Source organism: Anopheles moucheti, chromosome X (genome assembly GCF_943734755.1).
Source record: "Anopheles moucheti chromosome X, idAnoMoucSN_F20_07, whole genome shotgun sequence".
Classification (NCBI taxonomy): domain Eukaryota; kingdom Metazoa; phylum Arthropoda; class Insecta; order Diptera; family Culicidae; genus Anopheles; species Anopheles moucheti.
In genome coordinates this window covers 11,124,271-11,148,310 of record NC_069142.1, presented here as the reverse complement: position 1 = coordinate 11,148,310, position 24,040 = coordinate 11,124,271, and the positions used below count along the sequence as shown (strand labels likewise).

General features: G+C 46.1%; 1 protein-coding gene across 2 annotated transcripts; it reads left to right on the top strand.

Annotated features, from left to right (window-relative positions):
* The first annotated feature begins 1,443 nt into the window (after positions 1 to 1,443).
* On the top strand, positions 1,444 to 21,592 carry LOC128306753 (alpha-1B adrenergic receptor-like). Of its 2 annotated transcripts, none has more exons than XM_053044355.1 (5): positions 1,444 to 1,940; positions 2,429 to 2,817; positions 15,466 to 15,732; positions 16,546 to 16,752; positions 19,327 to 21,592. In XM_053044355.1, exons 2-5 carry the CDS (start codon positions 2,719 to 2,721, stop codon positions 20,470 to 20,472), a joined length of 1,719 nt encoding a protein of 572 aa, XP_052900315.1. In that variant the 5' UTR covers positions 1,444 to 1,940; positions 2,429 to 2,718; the 3' UTR covers positions 20,473 to 21,592. The 2 variants fall into 2 exon arrangements, with proteins under 2 accessions (XP_052900315.1, XP_052900314.1); XM_053044354.1 differs by having other exon boundaries at positions 16,543 to 16,752.
* The last annotated feature ends 2,448 nt before the right edge of the window (positions 21,593 to 24,040 follow it).

Sequence of the window (24,040 nt, the reverse complement as noted above, 5' to 3'; positions counted from 1 at the left end):
GTGTCGCTCGCGGACGTCAGTCTTGGCGGTGAACTGTTGCGAACAACTTCATCCAGCTCCTGCCGCAACCAATCAATCCACCGCACACACGCAGCACCGAACAGGACACTCGTCATGTGCTGTTACGTGCTGGCCAAACAGGGCGATTTAATCTAACAATACTACGCATAGCCAAACCGGTTGTACATCGCACGGTTTCACCTGCCGAGACCAAGCCTATCGATACGGTTCGAATGTTTGTAAAAAGAGGCGCGTGGGTTCGTACTCCGGCCCGTAACGAAAGCGAAATCAAAACAAGCCGTTGTGGTTCGAGATACGTTTCACGGGCTCTGGTACCGGCTTACCACGTGTGGTGCGTACACCTGTAGGCAGTTTCGTTCCTTGCCGAAGGTGTCGTCAAACAAACGTCCTCCCCGAACATCCAGGAGAAGCCTCCATAGTCAGGACCAACAAACTCCTCCAAACTCGTCCATCAACCCCCGCATGTACCGTGCAAAAGTAAAAACAAAAATTGTCGCATTAAAGTGCTGCAGGTGATCAGTGTCACAGTTACAGCGCACCGGGTGTATAGAGTAGCGAGCACAACTCCAGCATATAAGTCGTCGAAATCCGGCATATCATCCCGAGAGGGTTTTGTGTTACCTTGTCGCGAGGTGGGTGAATGTAAAAGTTGGTCTGTCGTGCTATTTCCCGCCAGCCCTCGGCAGTGCCTGGATGTGGGATCATCGAGTGTGAAAGTGAAAGTAAAGGACCCTACCCTTAACTCTTTCGCCGGTACCATCCCAGGACAGTGGGGTGGTTTGTGTTCTATTTGGTATAGACGCACTGCGTACATGCATGGAACGGAATTGTTCGTTACTTGCAACTTGCAACAGCAGCTCAACAGATGGTGTTGACCGGGTAAAAGTTCTTTAGCATCACGCTACGCAACGTGGTGGCCAAATGTGGCTATTCCATATGCCAGTCCTGGGAGCTTGTTTACACGCCTCGATAATATCATATCTGATCCACCAAGCTGCTCACGTCGGGTGGCAAACAAACTGGAACTAATTACAACAGTCGAGAACGCGTGTGCCTGCAACGAATGGGTAGAATATAGTAAGCATCTAGTAGTATCTTCACGAATTAGTACCAGATCGAGAGTTGTATCTGCTCCGCAAGTGACGCACAGGTGTATCAGGACGTTCCACTATTTGTGGAACCAGAGCAGGTGGTAAGATATTATAATACACCAACAGTGTCCAAAAGCGGTATGGTATAAAATGGTTATAACCTCACACCTCTGGCGAACCGCTTTCGTACGCCGCCTACTGATGTCACCTATCTGCGTGCGTATCTTCCTCAAAAAGGCTTAGGGTTAAGTGTGTGGCTACTACTGCCTGTTGGACGTGCGTATTCTTCGCCCTGAACGAACGAACGAACGTTTGCAAAGAAACAGCCCACTTCTCGGCAACCGAAATATAATACCGAGAGAGCCGCACACAGATATAGGCGCACCCGTGCGTGCATAAACACCTTTCACACCACATATCATAACAACTTTGGAAGATTCTGACCTGCTGTACCCGAAGCGTCGTCGGGCGCCCACACCCGCTAGAAGAACTTTTCCCAGCAGTATTTAACGAAAGCGAACGGCAACCGCACACGCCTGCACCTACACCGCACGGTTTAATGGTAAATTATAACGCAAAGTACCTCCAATCAAACGCATCGTATTCATCGATCACACATACAAAACATACACATACACACACACACAAAGCGCCAAATCCTACGGGGACGAGTTTTGAAGTTCGTGATGCTGCGAGGGAAATGGTGTGGACGTGCAGATTACCAGCAATCATCAAGCAGCCGAAGCAATCTGTCAATCTAATCCCCGGTACGGGAAGCAACCACTAATCTGCAGCACGTGGTGCGAGGGGAGACGACAGCAAAAGCAGGTAGGTAAAATGAAGCGATGGCGGCGTACCGGCTGTCCGCACACAATTCCGGTCTAATTGAAGAAGATGCGACACTTTGCTTGTGTTCGAAATGTTCATGAGCGTCCTGAAAGCCGCTTTACAAGGTGTGTGCGTGCGAGAAGCAACTGTATCGGAGTGCTAGTTCTTGTTGAGTACAAGCGTACCTGATAGGGACACGTTTGACTAAATTGTTCACTTGAACACCTGCATTCGATGTTACAAATAGAGGGCACAATGCCTTTAGTACAAGTAGATAACGATCTAACTATATTGTCTTGCACATCCACGCATCTAAACACACTACGTTCGCAATAAGATATGAGAGTTAGGTATTGAACTCCAATTCTGGCTTTGAACTCCATCTGCCATCTCATATTACTGCGGTTCTTTTCCAGTGAACGGCGCATGTTGCTTAGATTGCTGATTGAAATTTGTGTTATTCCCTTTTGTGTCATTTCCCTTATTAGCATTTAATACACTACCTGCCAATTGAAGTGCCAGGGGCTTCCGCTGTGTCAAACCCCTGTGTGCAGTTTCAATTTCGGTCAGAGTGAGCAGCAGGGAGGGAAAAGGAAAGACCTCCCCCGCTTGGCAGGCCGGTACGTTGCAGCAGGGGCACCGAAACACCAGGACACCAACAGCTATAGGAGATGAACAGTCGCGTCTACCGTCCGGCCCGGCTGCACCAGGACGATACCGACCGCCATCAGCATCATCACCATCGTGACGCCGCCACCGGCACCGAGAACCGTTCGCAATGGTACCGTACCAGCTGGAAATACTTGCCCTCTTTGCCGTGCTAATCGGTATCGTCGTCAACTCCTACATTGTCATTATTGTTATCCTCACGAAACAGGTAAGTTCGCTAAACCCCCGCCTCCAATGCAGCAAACGCCTCGTTGCGAATCGATCAGGCAATCGATCGAAAATATTGTGCTCCACTGTGTGCGGGAGTGCATCGCACCTCGGGACGTTGGTAACGTCCCCGGGCGGCACGCAGTGCAATCTTTGAAAGTGGTGGAGACCGGCAAAAGGGGAAGGGTGTAGGAAGGGAAGAGATCTTTTGAATGCTTGCAGGTGAATAATCTTTCATCGATACCGTGCGTGCGTTGTATTCAGATGAATCTTTCCAGCCCGATTTTAATGCAGATCCCGGGTGCGATAGAAGGAGCGCGACGGTGCTTACAGTTGTGGAGCTTTTTCCCTTCCTTCCCAAAACCGAATCACGTCCTGCGGATATTTCGCACCGTAATAATACCATCGTCGAAAAGGTTTGACTCGCACAGGACGGTTCTTTCGCAAGAAATCAATCCAAATACAAGGAAAGGACGTGGGTTTTTACATCTTTATTCCGTTTTTAATACTACCAATGTAACCGCAACAATCCCATCATATCACGCAAAGGCATAAGTTAGGTATGTTAATACCTTACTCTCCGTCTGTATTTGCATGGGAGTATATAATTCTTCGTACATCCCACATGGCCTTGCCTGCTAGGTCTAACTCCCAACACAAAGTTTTTCAAAAAAAAAAATCAAAAAGAAAGTCCCTACCGAATTATATCGTACATTTGGTGCGAGAGCCTCACAAAAACCCCACTTCGACACCACCGACATGCAAAAACGGGAAAACTAGTGGATTTTTTTGTTAAGCTGTGGAAAACAAAGTTCTGTCGAAACGCTCACCTGTCTCACGGCCGTGTCCCTATCTATACGCGCACGAATTCAAAAGTCATCAAGATGCCAAGACCCTTCACCGTGGTTGCATTTGAAGTGTGCCGAACCGGTCTCGACTGTTCGTCGAGTGGGCCAACAGCGCAAAACCCCGAACCGCGATGAGTGCGACGATGATAAGCGGAACAATGGGATTGTCGTGGGTGCCAATGTAGTGCCGGTGGTGGCCATTGTTTGTTCCATCGGTGATTCCAGGGAACCGCTCGAGTGGGCCTGTTGTATTCTACCACGACTTGGCTTTGGCCTTTGGTGGTGGTGTAACAGTGTTTGGGGCGTGTGTGATTTTTTGGTTTTGCTGTCATCTAAATTTCATTTCCCAGAAGGCGGCGCTGTATGTACACCGCCAGTCACTTTCCCGTGAAGCTTGCTTTATAATCTCGTTAACGGGGGAATGGGACGACCAAACGTCATGTCTAACTTCGTTCAATTTTCCGGACGCGTTCCGTCAATGCAGCTTTTTTTTTCCTCTCTCGGAGGTCTTCCAGTACATCAACATACACTAGAACCCCGAAAAGCATGTAGTTAAACCGGCTCGGTATTCACCGTAGAAAATAGGGGGGGAATGTTTTGTAATGAACCGTGTGATGATAAGGGGTGCGTGCTTCAAACCCAAATGGAGACGCCTGGTGCTGCATGCGGTGCTGTATATCAATTAAATATTTAAAAGTCAAAATTTTCAACACTATCCATTTGAAACGGTTGCTAGCGTTTGCGGGGGTGGCCCCAGTTTACGGGCAGGCCAGCAGGGTGGTTTCGTTATTTTCGTCCCTGCCAGCAGCCATCATTCTGCACGCGCGATCATTTTGGATTTAACGCGTTTTTATCGGGAGGCTCTCCCTGTTGTCCCTGTATCCCTTTCCCACCCCCCCCTCAAGCCATACCGAGAGATACGGAACAGATGGTTCACTTCACGGGAGTTGGTAAAAGTTCTCAAACGTACACCTACACCGTATACCCTTGGTCGCCATTCGCGATGTGCACAAGCACATCGAAGGTACCGATAGACACACCGACACCGGTTTCAATGGGATGAAAGGAAGAGTGCTTCACGAACAAGGCAAGCACTGGCAAACCGTCCCCAGGTTTTCGGGAAAACCCCACGGACGGACGAAAATTTATCAATAACATTCCAAACTCTTCGTTTCATGATACCACCCTCATGCGTCGACTACCCATCACTGACCCCGGGACGCAACTGAAACCGGAACACCTTCCGTCCGGTCTGCCAAACGTGGAATTATTAAAGCAATAACACCGCCCACCGCCAGTAAAGGAGCATAGAAGAGCATAGAAAATGCATGAGGAAACCGCGAGGAAATCTTACCTTCTGGGTTGTCGAAACTTTGCTCGCTTACAGTTACTAAATGCTGGCACCGTTTCTCTAGCGTGCCGGTGTTGTTTGACTCGTTTTTTTTCGGGCGTTTGAGCTAAGAAAAACGGAGGAAAAGAAAATATCTAAAGTGAATTCCGGATGAGATCCAAACCAATCTCACGGATCCTGATGCGTTACTGCAAACCACACCAGCTCTTGATCGCTTGTCGCTTTTTTGCCCTTGTTTTCCTTCAGGAATCGATGTAGGCAAAGCCCTCGCACCCCCCTCTATTTGTTCCCTGCTATATAAATATACATATTACCGACGCTTGATGACGCAGCAACCACTAGAAAAGTGTTGCATTTCAATATCCATCACTTCGGGTGCCAGTTCATTTTTATATTCTTCCATCATAAGCTGCCTTTTTTGTCGGTTTCAATCCCCCACTTTTATGGCGTTGAAGTGTGTGTATGTGTTTTTCATGAAGCACGGTGAAAATGGTTAATTTTATCACCCTGCTGCTTGAAACCGAGTTTCTCTCCCCACTCTCTCTCTCTCTCCACCGGGGTGACCAACGGGTAACAAATGGAAATTGTTATTATATTTTGATCATTGCTCTTATTGACCGGTTATCGTGTTTTCCGCCGATTTTCGTGTATCTATTTTAAGGCACTCACCGAATACTTACGTACTTTTCGTTCGTAATTCCGGCATTTTTTGTTGTTGCTGTTTTCACTTCACGTTCGCCGGCTGTGCTCTCTGCTGTTTAGCCACTTTTTCGCTTCATTATTTTCATTGCGATCCCTTTTTTCGATTCGTCACCACCCGACAACCCAAAGTTTGCCCAAAAGCACCCCATTTGTACAGCGCCCGAAGCACCGCGTCTTTACCGATTACAATACCACCACCCACACCTAATGGGTGCCGCGGGAAAAGAGAGTGGTAGATGAGTGGAGGAAAAACCACCCACCAAAACCATCAAGCGCAACCGATGGTGAAAATTTAATGATGCCTCGTGTCCTTGCGAATCTTCCAGTGAAAGTTTCGGTGTGTGTCTCTGTACGTGTTTCGCTATATTCTTTTCTCTGTGATCACTGTTATCTGCTGCTTTTTTTTTGTTTGTGGGTGCCTTCTTCACGCACCGACCCAGCTTTCTGACGACCGGTACCATCCCAGCTCCGAAAATGCTTCATCCTTTTTTTTTTTTGGTTTGCTTTGTTTGTTCGATGTCACTGTGAGAATGGATCGGTACGCCACACGAACGGCCCGTTGAGCCGTGGCGTGCGTCTTGTTGCCACAAACCCTTGAATGATCCGCTATTGGTTGCCATTTGTTTGTGTGCAATAACGTCTTTGTTTTCTCCATATTTTCTATACCGAAAATTTGGAGCCGGATCGCAATCGAAACGACATGATGCGGCCTATTTTTAGCGCGTTAAAACTCTGCTCTTCATAACGATCGTTGGTACACCGAAATTCCCTGCACTGGCTGCGCCCTCGCACCAGCCTTTTGCATCGTTTTATTTTCTCCCATACGCACCCAATCAAGCGGGTGTTTTCCCACCCGAAACCGGTTCATTTGCTGCCGAAGGGTTAGGTAGCACATGCGGTGGAAAATCGCCGATACGAATTCGATTCCCAGCGGCACGATTTCAATCGACTTTCTCGTAAGAACATGGACGAACCGGTACCAGTTAGGGCGTAGGTACGGTAAAAGAACGGCTAGAATGGAAGAATGGTGCGGTACGGGGTGGTGAAGGGACATGATGTACAAAATGAGATAAAAGCGCCACGATGGGGTGGGATGCGCATTAGCAGAACGAGAAAAACAACTTCTGCTAAACCACACCGAAACCACACGGGAATCCTTGTAAATTCACTCCGTGTGTTTCGTGTCCATTTCCTTCAGTTTCTACCACCTTACCACGCGTCATTTTTCCCTGTGCTGCTTCTATTTTCCAAGGTGTGTGTGTGTGTCACGTCAGAAGCTTCCGAGAGGAAAGTTGCTTCCTGCAGGGTGTATGGTGAACCGTTTTCCATCCAGCCAGAAACAAGCCGTTGGTCAATTTGAAACCAAATATCACCAACATCAGCTCCCTTTGCGGGAGGGATTTGCCTCATCATAGCGATGGGTGAGTATGGCGGTGAGAACATAAGAGCTCTTTATCCTGGTGCAGGTGCCTTTTGCGTACCTGTTGCTATCTCGTTTTGTGGTTCCGGTAAAGGAACAAAACACGCAGGAGCGAGCAAAAAAAAAACCCCCGTAAAATAATGCTCCGGATTTTATTTCCATCCACTCCCGGTCAACATATCCACACCATTTACGACCGGACAACGGTGTACCGGTTTGGTTGCGGTTTTTGTTCTACCAATTTTTCGCCGTTTCACAATTTGCACACTACTCTCCTCTTCCCGGTTTAGGAATGCCTCGGTTTCACGTGCCAGCTGCGAGTTACGCCGTACTCGGATGCTGTAACGAATGCCCGAACCGAAAATTAAATAAATCAATCAATGTCGGAATGTACTGTTCACCCAAAAAGTTCGGCGCGGGTTTTTTTTCCAAACCGATGGTAACCTCAACCAAAACCCCGAAAAAAAACACACACATACACCTTGCCTTGCGGTCGGATGGCAAAGGCTCATCAAATCGCTCATAATGGCCAATTTAGGCTTTTACGTGCAAGTACGAGGCAGGTACTTCTCATCTTCGACTTTCGCTGCGAACGAACGGTTGAGAGAAAGAAGAAAATCACACCGAGAGAAGAATTGTCCCGCGCATACCATGTGAACTTACCACGGTCGTAGAACGCACTGCCTCTACCCCCACACCGGCAAACTTCTTTCAAGTTGATTGAATTTGATATTTTGCAAGCATTCACTCGCGCTTACATTCAAACTCCCGTATTCTTGAGGTAGCTTATTCATACCATGTCCCCCTTCTTTGCTTCCGACACTTTCTTACCACTTTCCTTACCTGTACCGGAAAGATGAAATGCCAAGCGACAGGTGGAAAGAAGCAAAATGAAAAAAAAACAGAACCTCACTCGCGATTGTCGAAATACCGTCAGCTACAATTTCCATCACCGTCAGGACGTTTGGATTTTTGGTTACTAAACCTAGCTACATGACGCGCCCGCCCAAAGCTTGCCCGTAATCAAATTGTCAACGGCGCAAGTAAATAAGCAGCAAAATCTGTACGCGAGCGTGACAATCGCACCGGCAGCACCGGCCCTCGGGTGTCGCTATGTGTTACTGCGTGTTTGATTTTTTGACAAGCAAATCGATCCCGCACCGAACCGTACACCTACCACCAGCGGTCTGCTTGCACATCTTGTGGTCCCTTTTCGCACTCACATACACATACCACAATACGCTGTCGATTCGAATGCAACCAACTGACAAAAAGTGAAACAAAAAAAAAAGACACAGAAGTGAGATCAATTTCAATTGGACGTTATTTGGGGTTCACGTACACCCGCGCGCTGTCCCGTTTTTGCACCCGCATATCGGTCCGCCTACGCTGTTCGGTGTGTGCGTGCTTGTTTGGGGCTTTTGCGGGGGAACTTTGGACAAGTTGCGAAGATATGAATCCGAAAAAGGTTATTGCAGGGCAGGTTCGTCAAACACGAAAACACAAACTCATCACAATGAATAAGTAGCGCTGTGATTGACTTGCCCCGGGTGCAGATAGGAGCTGGAGCGGACACACAGAAATATAACAGTTGCCCGATGTTCACAAATACACTCCACTAACCTATCGCACAAGGGAGGGTCCCTTGGGTATGGGTAATATGCCCTGCGTGCGACCGAAAATGGATCGGTTCGATCATTACCTATGCACGGCAAAACCTGGGAAAGTGAGAACTGGGAATGAAAAGGTAACAACCGAGAAAACAAACTGTGCCCGACCGTGTCACGCAGGGGGAATCGGAATTCTGGGATCGGGTCCACCATTGTAAAGCTATTTTTCACCTTATTTTATCGCATTACTTGTTCACTCTCCACCGTCCACCGTCTCCACCCAGCACCGTGGGTCTCGTAGTGCCAGACATCAGATCCGTAGTACCGAGAGCCAATCATCTAAATGGAAAAATCAATCTAAATTGATTGAAGGTAGCTTTATTATGAGTGTTTTTGCATTTTCCGGAGGACACTTTTGCCGCTGGCGAGTTGATGGTGGGATAGGATAAACCGTTCCCCATACATCTGCTTTCGGTGCGCTTAATCGCAATGAGATTTGTCAAATAAAATTTTACTCTTCCATCGTAAGTTTTGATGGAGCAAACTGAACAGCACTATCACTGGAACAATTTCCAATTTAACCAAAAGAAATAGAAAAAAAAAACGCACACATAAGGATTAAGTAGGATGTGCGTCGTACTGTCGGTGTCCGGGGTGCTCTAGCCCTCGGTAACTCAAAATACATTAGAGTACACTCACTCAGGAAGTGTCGGCCCAGATTCCAGATGTGCTACTTAATGTGCCCGATGTTCCTCGTGGCTGTGGCATGAGGTTCTCCCCGGGTAACTAGCACCCTGACAGTAGCACGCCTTCATCCAGCCATCCATCCATCAAGGCTCAGGGTGTAATTACATTTGTCCTCGCTGGTGTTCGACTTCCTCATCAACGAGTTCCCACTTGAACGGGAATCGGTGCGGCGAAGAACCTGCGGTAGGTTTTTCAGTGCCCTGTCGAAGGATGCACCGGATCCTGTCAGTACGGTTGATTGGCTTTTATCGTCGATCGCTTATGACTTTTCGCTTCCCGTTTTCGCGCGGCTACGGACGCCAGTACATGCCCATTGTGTCTGGTGGTTAGAGCGTCTGGCTAGTAGCGTTTTTATATTATTTTCTCCCATTGTGTGTGTGTCTTTTTTTTGCTTTCTCTATCATATCTCGCCACCATCCACTCCTAATCGGTCGTCTAATGCGGTGAGAAGTCGCTCCAGGCAGCAGTGCACCATCAAACGGGCTTATTAGAGTGACTGTCAGAAAGGAAGCAGGTTAACGGTATAGCAATAGAGCAGAAATTATTGGTTCTGATCTGCGAAACGAGCAGATTTTGACATTAAATGGTAATTCCATTCCTCGAATCCTTTTGTTGGACGAGTGAAATTGTCTATCACAAAACACTTGGCACCGTGCGCGTAAAACAGACAGGTGGTTTGAGCTTTGCTCGTGTGTTTTTTGTGTAAAGCTTAATTCCTAGAAGCAATACAGTCCAAGTGTACGGGAAACAGATGCTTCCAGGACAATGCACTGGAACGTTACGAAGCTGTAAAAGTTCTACGAAATATTGCTATTTCGAAGAATGCTAGAACACGCGATACTCGGTAGATAGCAACTTTGGAATGATTAAAAATTCCCAGAACACTATCAAATCCTTTCATTAAACCTAATGTGATGCGATTCCGGCGATTTCCAGACGAATGGATGTATGGAAGCCAGCGGCGGATCAAACGGTAGGCGGAGTAGGCGGTCGCCTAGGGCCTCGCCGTGTTGGGGGCCCCAATAAATTTGTGCCTATTGTGCGATTTTTGAAAATTTTAAAACAAAGTTAAATTATAGCAAAAAAAAATTTATTTACAAGGTAGAAAATTGATCAAAAATATCTTTCTTGGTTATATAAAACATTTTTTTCTATGTGATAAATTAAATGCAGAGAAGAATATCGACTTTGTGACTTTAAAGTACAAACGAAATTGCACCAGGACCAGGACACTAACTTTCCCGTTGGTCGTGAAAAATTTCTTCGAAAACTACCTGTTTCCGAATGTATAATACCAGGAGAGCATGCACGGAAGAGGTAGCACCTAGTACAGCAATTTTGGTCGAAAACCGCCGAAAGGTATGCAATGTTTAAACACTAACTTTCCCGTTGGTCGTGAAAATTTTCTTCGAAAACTACCAGTTTCCGAATTTAAAGTACCAGGAGAGCATGCACGGAAGAGGTAGCTCCTGGTACTGCGCCGTAAGGTATGCAATGTTTATACACTAACTTTGCAACCAACTTGCAACGCAATGCGCCGTAAGGTATGCAATGTTTATACACTAACCTTGCAACCAACTTGCAATGCAAGTTTGGTGCATGCAAGAAACTTGCAGCAAGATGGCGCGCAAGATGGCGCCCAACTTCGTACTTGCATGCAACAAACTTGCATGCAAGCTTGCATGCAAACTTGCATGCAAGTTCTTGCAAGCAAATTCTTGCATGCAAACTTGCATGCAAGTTTGCATGCAAGTTTGCATGCAAGTTCTTGTATGCAAGTTCTTGCATGCAAGTTCTTGTATGCAAGTTCTTGCATGCAAACTCGCATGCAAACTTGCATGCAAACTTGCATGCAAACTTGCATGCAAGTTTGCATGCAAGAATTTGCTTGCAAGAACTTGCATGCAAGTTTGCATGCAAGCTTGCATGCAAGTTTGTTGCATGCAAGTACGAAGTTGGGCGCCATCTTGCGCGCCATCTTGCTGCAAGTTTCTTGCTTGCACCAAACTTGCATTGCAAGTTGGTTGCAAGGTTAGTGTATAAACATTGCATACCTTACGGCGCATTGCGTTGCAAGTTGGTTGCAAAGTTAGTGTATAAACATTGCATACCTTACGGCGCAGTACCAGGTGCTACCTCTTCCGTGCATGCTCTCCTGGTACTTTAAATTCGGAAACTGGTAGTTTTCGAAGAAATTTTTCACGACCAACGGGAAAGTTAGTGTTTAAACATTGCATACCTTTCGGCGGTTTTCGACCAAAATTGCTGTACTAGGTGCTACCTCTTCCGTGGATGCTCTCCTGGTATTATACATTCGGAAACAGGTAGTTTTCGAAGAAATTTTTCTCGACCAACGGGAAAGTTAGTGTTTAAACATTGCATACCTTTCGGCGGTTTTCGAGCAAAATTGCTGTACTAGGTGCTACCTCTTCCGTGGATGCTCTCCTGGTATCGGAAATCGGAAAACAGCTGGTTTAGAATGGAATTTCGTACCAGCTAATGGCGATCCAAGTAGTGGCGTTATCGTTCTCCTTAGCGCATAAAAACGTTTATATAAAGAGACTAGCTTACTATGCCCGTTTACAGGGCTACGCAACAGAACGCTGAGATGTACGCAAGGGAGCTTTCTTTCCAAGACTTTGCTGGTGTTGTTACATCATGTTTGAAGTACATCTCCCTAACACCGATAATGCCGTAGCAAAATTATGGGCCCCCCTTGAAAAATTCCGCCCTGGGCCTCCAAGGGGATTGATCCTCCACTGATGGAAGCACTTCTTTGAAGCTTGATGATGCTGAAAGAATATTAAATTAACCGAAATACAACAACTGTAGCGATTTTCCATACGAATTCCGTGTGCTACCTAGTAAAGATCCCGGCATTGTTTCGCATTTTTTGTAGTTATTCGTTTAAGGAGAGACAAAAATTGATAATTTACCAATTAATTTGACAGAGTTGTGATCATGCAACTACTTTTCAAGGTTTTTTTTACGGACACCGGAACTTCGGATCCATAATGTTATCTTTTTCTATCTGAATGGAATCAGAGAGAGATCACACAGTCGAATCAGCATTCTTGCACTGGTCCGCCGGCAGTAGACATCATCGTGCAGTAGAATCGAAAGAAGAAGATCTCGGGATAAAGTGGATATCCGAGGCAAAACGGAATTCTGATATCTTGTCAGTCGAGATCTGTCACATCTAAGCAGCTAACTGTCAACTCAGAAGGATCGACTCGAAGGCCTCGATAAAAAAAATCATCCAATAGTTCATAACAATGATCAGGAGATCCTGAAAAGGAATCTAGATCTATTCCAATAGTTGTGAGGTCAACAAGGATAAACAGCATTGAGATTGTGAATTGAGGTTTGGTTAACGTCTATGAAATGTCCAGATCTCGCTATGCGAGTGTTTTCCCCGTGCACATTACCTTTTACGAGCCCTCATTACTTAAATAGATCCTCGAGAGTTTGCGTCTAGAAAATATCCCCCTAGATTCTACATCAAAAGTGATTACGAAGCTAATGATTGCATACTGTTAGGCGTTGGAACTCTCCACATCCAAGCAGAGTGAAATACGTGTTGCATAGCTAAGAAGGATCTACAGTGGGATAATGAAAACTGGTTCAGAGATAATAATTTGTTTTTGTAAAATCCCATCAAAGCCACATTGAGTGATAGTTGCGGCAAATTATAACGATACGATCGTACACTATTTACCATTCGAAGGATTACAAATTATTCTACGAATTCCCGTACTCACGAAACCTTTGCCAACGACTGTTTGCAATCGTTTTTGCGGGAGAAAAACAAATCGAGTCTAATTAATTATCGGTCAAACAGCTTTTCCAACACGGACGTGTAACAGTTTGCACCGCACCCTTTTAACCTCCAGCAGTATGTCCGGTGACCGTAAAGAGCAAATCAAAGCCATGATGAGGCAAATGATTTGAGCTATAATTGCGAACTAGCGCGAACTAACAACGGTGAGCGATAGGCAGCGCACAAAAAAACACACACGGCAAAAAGAAGTCGCCGTTAGCACATCGATCGGTGGCTGGTGGTAGTTCGGTTCCCGGGGCCCGGGGGCAGGGTTTCACCACTCCAGCACGTTCCGTTTTGCCGGTCCGTCGCATCCACCACGCGCCACACGCTAGCATGTCGAAGCGCAAATCATAATACCCGGTGCGCTCTGTCCGCAGTAGTTAGTGCGATTTTGTTTGCATTGCGGATTACGCTCGCCTGGCAAACAACTGCATCCATTGGCGCTGAAAATTGGTTCGCCTCGTGCCTCGGTCGCACCGGGCAGGATTTTCACGATACTCACCGGTGGAAGGAAAGGTACCGGATAGGGGGGGGCGGTAGGAGAGGGGGACATAACACGCCTTCGTCGCAAACCATCGGTCTAGTGTCTTTTGAAGCGGCAGAGGTCGAATAAGAAAACGGGAATTTTTGTCGGGCACCCGATAAGAACGGTGAACACGAGGTCGCATCGCATAAATTCGCATTCGACCCGGGGTGTAGATATTTTACGCCGTGACTGGACTTTATTTTTATTTTCACTTTTTTTTTTGTTATTGTGGTTGTTTTGTTTTTCACTCGCGCCGCGTTCTTTGTTTCGTTGTAACCATTTTGAAACAGTGCTTTGTGCTTTGCTGTCCATTTTCCCGCGTCCATTTTTTTTCCGTTTCTCGTCATACCCTTCCCACGTCGAACGTGTTTTTAGCGCACTTTGCAACTGCTGATGAGAATGAAAATTGTACGCCTGAATTGCTACTATTTCACCGCACCCGCCGCACAGGCCGGACCGGTGCCGTATTGGGTTTTGTTTTGCTTGTTGGGCCTGGCAGGGCGGCAATTTCACCGGCAGTGCCGGTTCGGTGACCACGAGCAAAGGGATGTCCGATTATTTATCGCCATTGCTGCCTATATTGGATTTCTAACCCTGATGTCTTCCATTCCGATGCCTAACTGCTTGTGAATGTGTGTGTGTGTGTGGGGGGGGGGGGAATCGGGGAGAAGAAGTAGGGTGGTGGAGAGGGACGAGGAGGCCAATTATCGGACAACGGTTGTGACCAATGCGACGATTGGCCAGTTAACGGCCAGTGGTACGATTTATTTGCTAACCTACTTTCCTTCCCCCTTTAACGATAGCTTTTATCCAGCAACAATGCCCACCGGCATCGGGATCGGAACGTGTACATAAATATACACGTATATATGTATATATATATATATACATTTTTTATATATATATATATTTTTTTTCTATTTATTCCCCCCTGTGCGGCCATTACCGGTGCGCTGAAGCGATTAATTTGTACAAGTTTATTGCGCTTCGTTTGCCGTACCTGGTGCTACCTGTACCCGGGGCCAAAGCGGCTCCCCCAGGGGAACCGTTGCCAAGTGAGTACTGTTTTTCGTTCTCGTCGCCGACGCGAAGATGAATTCCAGATGCTTATGACTTGCCCGGATGGAACCGACGTATTCGATGCACCCGTATTCCGCCACGGTGAATGGTTTGGGGTTGTCTTGGGCTCTTATAGCCTGCGTGCCGTTTGGGGGGGACGGTGGGCGCCTGCTATCGCATTTCTTATTTTTCAACCGTCAACAACTTTTAATTGGTATGTCGGTTGCCGCAGGAACCCATACCCGGCCACACGATGGCTGGGGGTTTTGTTTGTTTCGTTTGTTTGTGCAGAGGAGGCGCGTTGTTCGCATGCAGCCACCCATCGCCGGCTATCGTTCTTGGTGTTTGCTGAAAGGGGGGAAACAACCGATACGGCTGTGCCACGACGTAAGAAGCTTTTCCCTGACTGCTCGATTGAGGCAGAAATAAAATAGTGCACCTAATTGAAGTTATCCTTTTAATAAGCTTCCCTGTGTTCCCACCTTTTAACGACGACCGGAACGTGTCATTGCGTCTGGTGCATTAAATCGTTGCACCCGTTTCCGTTCCTCTGCCGTTCACAGATTACATTCGCCAGCAAGATACTGCTGCTTCATCTGGGCGTGGTGAACGCCGTACTATGTCTGTTCTATCTGGTCTACTACGCCGCGAGCGTATTCCGGCTGCTACCCGTCGCACTGGACGCAATGGACGTCGCCTGTCTAATGTTTGGGCTCTGCTTCAACACGCTTCACTCGATCGCGCTGTGGACGCTGTGTGCACTCAACTTCGATCGGTACTTTGCTATCGCTACGCCTCTACACTATGGAACGTTCATCAACACCAAAAAGGTACGTTTTGTTTTGTATATTGTGCATCATACGTAGTGAAGGAAGACTCCTTACGGGTAGAACATAAGAAAGCGCACAATATGTTTATTGATTATTAATTTATTAATTTTCTCAATTTTTCACTGTGTAATTACCTAAAAATGTTTAAATGTTTGAAATATTTACAGTCTCAATTTAATGTAAAATTATCCAATTAAAAAACATTCAAATTTAATTATATGAATTAGCGGTCATTTATGTATTGTTGCTTTACATTTTTTTTTGTCGAATTATAACGTTACTAAAAAAAGCAAATGAAAATTAATGACATGGTGGACACTTTCTAATGTATTACTCTCGTTTCAAACTCGTTTCAACATGTTAATAATAGCTTCCACAAGCAATCATAACTAAAACCCCTAATTAGCTATCCCTATGTGATGGGGATTGCATACATTTAGGCGCATTTAATTAAAATTGTGCTATAAAACATATAAACTCAACTATGAAAGATCTAGCATAAAGCTAATGAATGTATGGACAGTTTTACATGTTTCTATATCTGAATAATATGCGGTAATGAAATAAAATACCTCTAATAAATGGCACAATATTCGGCACACTACTGCAATCAAACTGCATTGCCACAGTCTAGCACACTATCGCATGTTACTTGATCTAGCTCTCTCTCTCTCTCTCTCTCTCTCTCTCTCTCTCTCTCTCTCTTTCTCGCATCTTCTTTCTCCCTCTTTTTCTCTCTTTCTCATTCTCTCTGCCTGCTACGCCTTTATACCATTTCTGACACCTGGCGACACACTCTGCCCATAACAGCAGGTCCTGATAACGCTTGGTGCCGGTTGGATCGTGTCCACGCTGTTCAGCTTACCGCAGGCGGTACGAATCTCGGCCTATAAGTTCGACAGCGATTACAAACTCTGCCTGCCAAACCTCCAGACGACGGAATCGCTCATCTACAGCATCAGCTTCGTACTGTTCACCATCCTGCTACCGATTGTGCTGATCCTGGGCTGCAACATGAAGGTAAGCATTCTTTCTACCCTACCCTCCCCGAAAATATGTCCCGCCGTCCACCGTTACGTCATTCACACTCGCATTTTGTCGCACGTGGTGTAACGTGCACCTTGCCGGTCTCGAGCGTAATTACACTGACACTGGCTCCTCCTACACATGGCTGAATGTAAAATTGTGCTTCGGCAGACAAACAGTGACAGCAATCAGTAAGTCAATCATCATCATCATCATGCCCCGTTACTCCCCACTTCCACAACCTTACTACACTCACGACGGCTTTTACGACCCTTCACCGGTCGAAGATACCGGTTGAGATTAGCTTTCGGCATAAAGTGGCGCCTGTTACCACCCATCCAGCAGGGATATACTATATTTAGCGCTTACGAATAATATCGTATTTAATTATGTGACTCCCATTCCATCTGCTGCCTGCTGCCGGAGTATATCAAAGCTGTACCCGGTCTATAACACTCACGATGTTGTTAGTGACTTCCAAACAACAAAAAGTTAATTCCAATGTGTTTTTGTTGTTGTTGGAGTCTTGGTTCCAACTGGTGATGGGTAGTAGGATTCATTTCGAATCGGCCTGTAGAATTGCAAGTAAATTCAGTAGATTCAAGGACTCTGGTAGGTGCTGTACAAAGTATAAGTGACTCCTACCTACTCGCACGCTACACCAACGGTTTGGAGTCAGTTCTGACATCAGAGTGACTCCACATACCTGAACCTACTGAACCTACTTGCAGCCGCTTCTGACTCGGACTCGCTGTACCAACGGGTCGGAGTCGCTTATATTTCCTTCCACCTGTTGCAGTTGATGAACTCACTGGACCTACTGGTACCTACAGCTCCACTTGGATCGCTTTTGGATCTACAGATGGCTACAACCCGGGAATTTCCTGGTCGACCCAGCACATCACTAATTCTCCAAAACCCGACTGTATCCTTCTTTAATCACGAAAAACAAAACCCAAAACACAAACACTCCATCGTGCTAAAAAACAAGTGCAGAAAAAAAACACACACATTGCAACAGCGCATTGGTACAGCAGGAAAAAGCTTTACCTTTGCTCATGAATATGGATGTGCGATAAACTTCAAAAGCTACCCCACGGTGCACGCCGCCAGTAAACCACGGCCGGAATGATTCAGCCACGGTGTAATTGCGCCCGAAAGGTAGGCAAACGGTACAGCACGCTACTAAGTAAATCTTGTGCGGGTGTGTGCGGTGTAGCGACGGATTTCGATACGAGGCGTGAGGCTGGTGAGGCTACAAACCCGGGAGTTGAACGGTAGGATGGGCCTCATCATCATCATCATCATCATCGAATTCGCTTACCATTTGCATTATGACCTGGTCGCGCGCGCCTGGATGCTCGTGCATCATTGCCCTGTGTGCTCTGACGCGGTTTTCCAATTTTGCGCTCGCTGCAAACCATCGCTCGAGGGGATCATGATGAATGTGCGGGAGACTGTGTGTGAAAGAAGCAGGGGATGTTTTGTTCCTTTATTTTGGTCACGACTGTTCGAGGCATGGCATGGTGGGAAATGTGTCCCGGGGTGTGAGGAGAGCAAAAGGGAATCGATAAATCGATTGCGAACGATATATTTTAATCAACTTCCCAATCGTTGAGCAATCATGCCATTGTGCACGGGTTTCCTGGCCTGGGTCTGCTGGCAATCGTGGCAACGAAATGGAGTTGTCGCCGTCGAACCCCAACTTCGCCGTGAAGGAAGGTGGGAACGGATTATATCCGCACCTGGGGTGGTGTCGTGAACCTTCTTCAAGGCCGGTCCCAGGCTGCATGTCGACAACGCTAAATGGCAGTAACCTTCACCCCGTACGCGTCCTTGCTCTCTGTTCGTGTTTGGTTTGGTACTTTCGCCCTCCTTCTTTTGCGTGTAACGTGCAGCGTCCTTCTGTAAAGTAATGAACCTTCTTGAAATAGAAATTGTTTTATTGATCAGATCAGTACATTTGCAGATTGATCAGTCAATCTTCAAAATACGCATCCGAGGTTGCTCCATCAATATATTTTCGTCAACGGACCTTTCAAGACGTGAAGACGTCTTCGTAGGTCTTTGTTGGAATGTTCTTCTGAGTAAAAAAGAGAATTGTGATAAGCCTTACCTCATATCTCAGTAAGGGTTTAAGAGGAGCTGAATTCTGGATAGGAATAATTTCTGTATTTGGTAGCGGCGGTGTTCTTCACACGACGGGACCGACCCAAAATCCCATCCGGACCAGTTCCCCGGACGTAGGACTGATTATCCAACTACGGATAAATTAAGACAGTGACACCTTCTTCAGAGCTCTTTTGGATCGTGGAAATAAAAAGAAACCGTGGAGGGCCATGTCCATGCGGTGGAACCACGTCGAGAAGAATAATTTTTAAGAATGACTGGGCGCCTCCATTGTGTCTTATTTTTAAATTTTAAAGACAGATTCTTGCGGAGTGTCTTCTCCTATCGTTCTGAGAGCTGATAGACGGGCTCATAGAATGACTGAACTCTGTATAATGAGGCCGGGTTAGCATGACTTCTTCTTATCTTATTAGTTTGTCTCATCCCTTTCATCTCCAGGTACTGATGATCGCACGCTACCAGCGCAACCGGATCGCGTCCGCCATCCTGGAGGTGACACTGTCCGCCCAGCTGACCATCACCCATCAGCGCAATCCGTTCTTTGTGCCGAATGCCGGTACGGGTCCGGCCGGTACCGGGCCGGCGGCCGACTGCAAACCGTACACGCAAGCCTCCAACCAGAACAACCCGGCCGCAAACGTGATACAGTTGGTCGGTTCGGCGATACTGTTCCACTGTCCGTACTATTTCGTCATCCTCTGGAACAGCATGCTACCGTTCATGGCGAACGGTTGGCGCACACCGGCCCTGTTGCTCAATGTCGCCTCCTTTCTGCTGCTGCTCTCCCCGACGATCAATGCGATTCTGTACGGCGTGCGGAGCAAAATCGTGCGCCGCTCGTTTCGCAACATTTTACGCAAGCAGAAGCAAAAGATCGAGATCCACTACGAGATACAGGCGCGAACACCGTCGACGTGCGGTTCCCGCCGGCCATCGCTCAGCGGCACCCAGTTCCAGCAGCAGCAGCTACAGCAGCAGCAGCAACCGCTGCTGTTCGCGTTCCCCGCCGACACGAGCCGGCCCGGCTCGGCCAGTGGTGCGACCGCACCGGACACACGCTCCGAGATCGGCCTGGAGCTGGACGGATCATCGCACGATGCGTCACTGCAGTCGCCGCTCAGCCGCGTCAAGTTCGGCAGCTGCTCGGCACTGAGCGGGCCCCTGTTTGTATGCAATCCGGTACCGAATACGCACCAGCAGCAACATTCCCACCATCCGCATCACGGTGCCGGACCACGGCCAAAGATTACCATCACGAAGATACTCACCGATGACGAGACGCCGGAATGCATCCGGTCACCGCCACCGCCACCCTCATCGCCCCTCTCGCCAACCGCTTCGGTGTTCGAGCATCAAGGGTTCGATATAGCGGCGGCCGCCGTCGACGGTGGACGGCTGCCGGCGGCACTCGTCGCCACGATACCACCGATCTGCACCACAGACAATCTCAGCGTCGCTGGACAATCAGGTGCCAAGCTGCACCCAGCCGCACCCCTCTCGGCCGGCCCCATCTGCCTCGAGCCGAAGATATCGTTTAGGAAGTTTTCCTCACTGCAGGAAATTTTAGGCAACGGGACTGACTAAAAAGCGGTTATATACTTATATACTTAGACATATGCATATATATATACATAAATATATATATATAAATATATATATATTTATCAGACTATTAAATGTGAAGCAAAGATTTACACTGCTAAGCAAACTCGTGCTTGCTCTCCTCTCCCTACCCTCCTCCATTCCCAAACCTCTCCATTCCTCATGCTCCCCGCCCACCCGTGTTTAATGTTTTCCCGTGCGATAATGGGACGGGAGGGTTTTGGATGGGTACAGAGGAGCGCAGTAGACAACTGGACGAGCAGCGAATATAGTTTGTGTAAAGAAAATGTTTAATCCCAAAACCGACAAAAAAAAAGGTAAAACTTGGGAAAAAACAATAAGTAGTAGCACGTTCGCCACTTAAAAAAAAGAGCATCGTAGAAAAAAAAGGTAAAATACGATGTAAAACAAATTAGAAAAAAAATCTATTTAAAAAAAATGGAAGAAAATTCCAAATCGCACATCAGCGTAATCGCAGCACTTACACTAACAAAAGAAAAAGACATTAAGTAAGTGATGCAATCGAAGGAATTTAAACAAATTGAAAACACCCACCCACCCATACATACGCGCGCGTGGTAACGAAACAATCTCTTAGGTAAACGTAATTACATCTGCACGTACAAATCATGTTTTGAGACTGTAGTGCAAAATGGTATCAACAAAGAAAAAACAACACCGTAGAAGCGAGAGCACCTTTTTCCCAGCAAGAAGTAAAAAGGAAGAGCAGATCGATTCGAAAAAAAAATCGAAAACTGAAACAAAAATGGACGAAAAGTACAATAGACAACCGAACCAAAGGTAAACAAGATAGGTAAGCAACAACCCAGTAAGGAAACAGCAACAACAAGGGAAGGAGAGAGAAAAAAAACTAGTCAGTTGATTAGCTCATCGCCGTCAATATATCAATGGTAAAGCAGTAGCGACAAAAACGAAGAAACAAAAAATAAAACCCTTTCCTGTATAACTTCGAAAGGGTAGAAAGATGCCCACTGAATGGTAATTGCTCCATATGATGTAGCAAAATCCCTGCCCCTATTCCGGGGGTATATTAAGAGGCATGGAATAAACTAAAACGGAAATGTTTTTTGTGTTAGCTCAGCGTTTGGTGTCGGTGTTATTCGATTCTGCCCAAAACCCGATTGTGATGACAGCGTCGGTACGACATGCAAATGCTTTCACCGTAAAGTTCGTATTGCGAATGTGTTGTTGCCCGCAGGTGTGCCGAGGTGAGTATCCGGAAGGCGTGACACACATACAAGCGTCCACGGGCCGTCCACAACTCACGAAGGTATACATTGTTTTTTTATAGTAATTGGATCCTGCCGCATCGTCCACAAAACACGAAGTGAAGAGAGCCATATAGGCTGCAAACACAAACGAGACGACCATGTCCATCTGCGTCTTGGTCTTCCGTACGTGTCATTCGAATGTAAGGAGTAGCAAAAAGTTCATAGCTTTTATCTTATCGAATTTTGAAGCACATATGAGAAAAGTTCGTGATATATTCAAGTTCATCCCACTGCGATCTTTGCGTTGGCAGCTCACAATACACCACATTTTGTTGGTCCCACCAAATACACCGTATGATCTTCTGGACTGTTGTCTAAGCGGTATGCTTAGAAGGAACAAGGCGTTTGACGATGGGAAATTAGTTGCTTTATTGGGGAAATGGGAAATAGTTTATCTTTATTTATTTATTTATTTAATTAGTTAATTAAATGACTTATTTATTTATTTATTTATTTATTTATTTATTTATTTATTTATTTATTTATTTATTTATTTATTTATTTATTTATTTATTTATTTATTTATTTATTTATTTATTTATTTATTTATTTATTTATTTATTTATTTATTTATTTATTTATTTATTTATTTACTTATTTATTTCATAGATTCATCATTCAATCGACAACCATGGATGATGGATGCTGACTGCCAGATAACCTAGAAAGTAGGCGAATTTTGTGACGGAACAAATTTCTTTGGATAGACTCTCCCTTAATCGCAGAGTTGAAGCCATCCATACCATAGCAGCTAACTCGATGAGTGATCGGACGGTACTACAGTACACAAACTATAATGAGATTGGGTCTTTGAAGTCCTCAGACATGCGTACACCGAACCTCAGTAATTGCATGCCACGACTAACCATTTCTTCAGCTGGCAAGTCAAAGGGCATCCTTGTATCGAGCGACAACGAGTTCTTTGAGCTGGTGTTTGAGCAATATGTCCATCGAATATCTTCTCTTGTTGCCTATCCTCCTACATTCTTAAAACGTCGGATTGTTCTTGCCTCGGTTAGAGCATGATTAGCATAAACTTCATCTAAAATTCTGTACCTTGCCATAGCCAGTTTTCTTGCAAATTGCAATAATGAAACAGAACTCCCCGCGGGGACACATTACTCGGTACAAAAGTTGCCATTTTCAAGCTTCATAGTGGAAAAACAGCCTCATAATGACATTTAAAAATAACAGTGTTGCCTGATTAAAAATGCTACAAATTTATTGATTCTCCTAATTCCTTCCTCTAATGGAATGCATATGCGTATCGCTCGCTTTATTTCCGAACCCACTTACACTTCGTGCTTTGCGAACGAGTCCACGGCAAGACCCAATTTTCTGTTGGAATTTGTATGCCTCCGTTGATTGTGGACGGCTCGTGAACGCCTGTGTGTGTGTGTGTATCTTGCCATAGTGACCCGCACACACAAGGCGAAAGACTGTGGATGTGGATGCGTGGATACCGCCGTTGTACAGCTTCGCCGCTTGAAATTAGCGTTAATTATTCATGCTTCCAACTCGACAAGCCACGGTCAAACCGGCGAAAAGGGCATTCCGGAAGCCCGTATAATTGTTTTAAGTCCAAGTTTGCGATCCTTCCGCACTCCTAGCCGTCTTGGCAGCGTATGTTTGTTATGGGGATTCAAAGCGTACGTGTGCCTCAAATAATATATTGAGAATTCCAAACCAGAAGTCACAGCAGAAGAAGGATAGTTGCGGCGATAGGAGCTAAACGTTGGGGGCAAAGTAAACATTGGGCAAAAGGAAACGGACTGCACAGATATCAATTATTACTCACATGGTCCTTGAAGGTTGAGTTTTTCGTCCAACAATATTTGAAAAAAAAAAATGATAAAAACAAAAAACTAAACGAATCCTTTGGAAACAGATAAAGTTGATGAAGATGACGGTGGGAATGGGAAGAATGCACGTGTTCTGAACGTGGACGCGTGTGGACACTCAATCGATAGACCGAAAAGAGAAGGCAGGAAGGCGAAACATGCAGAGAAGTTAAATATTAGAAAACCATCGGATATAAATAAGTAATCGTTCTACTTTACTCGTCCCGCTTCTTCCGAGACCGCTTGGCATCCTTTTTGCTTGGAGAACAAGAACTTTAAAGCTTTAGTCGATTAGTTTTGTTCCTCCATTCTACCTACCTCGCGAATACCCGCCCAGTAAACATTGTTTGTCAATGCGGAGCACCACACTCGCCACAGGTTGAAGGTCGCCTAACTTACCGACACGTAATAAAGCGC

What these genes read in the sequence shown, in the direction of transcription:
- LOC128306753 (XM_053044354.1), top strand. Translation starts at nt 2,719, where the DNA reads ATGGTACCGTACCAGCTGGAAATACTTGCCCTCTTTGCCGTGCTAATC. An exon ending in TTGTTATCCTCACGAAACAG is followed by an intron (nt 2,818 to 15,465) that starts GTAAGTTCGCTA and finishes TGCCGTTCACAG; the next exon opens with ATTACATTCGCCAGCAAGAT. An exon ending in TCCTGGGCTGCAACATGAAG is followed by an intron (nt 16,753 to 19,326) that starts GTAAGCATTCTT and finishes TTTCATCTCCAG; the next exon opens with GTACTGATGATCGCACGCTA.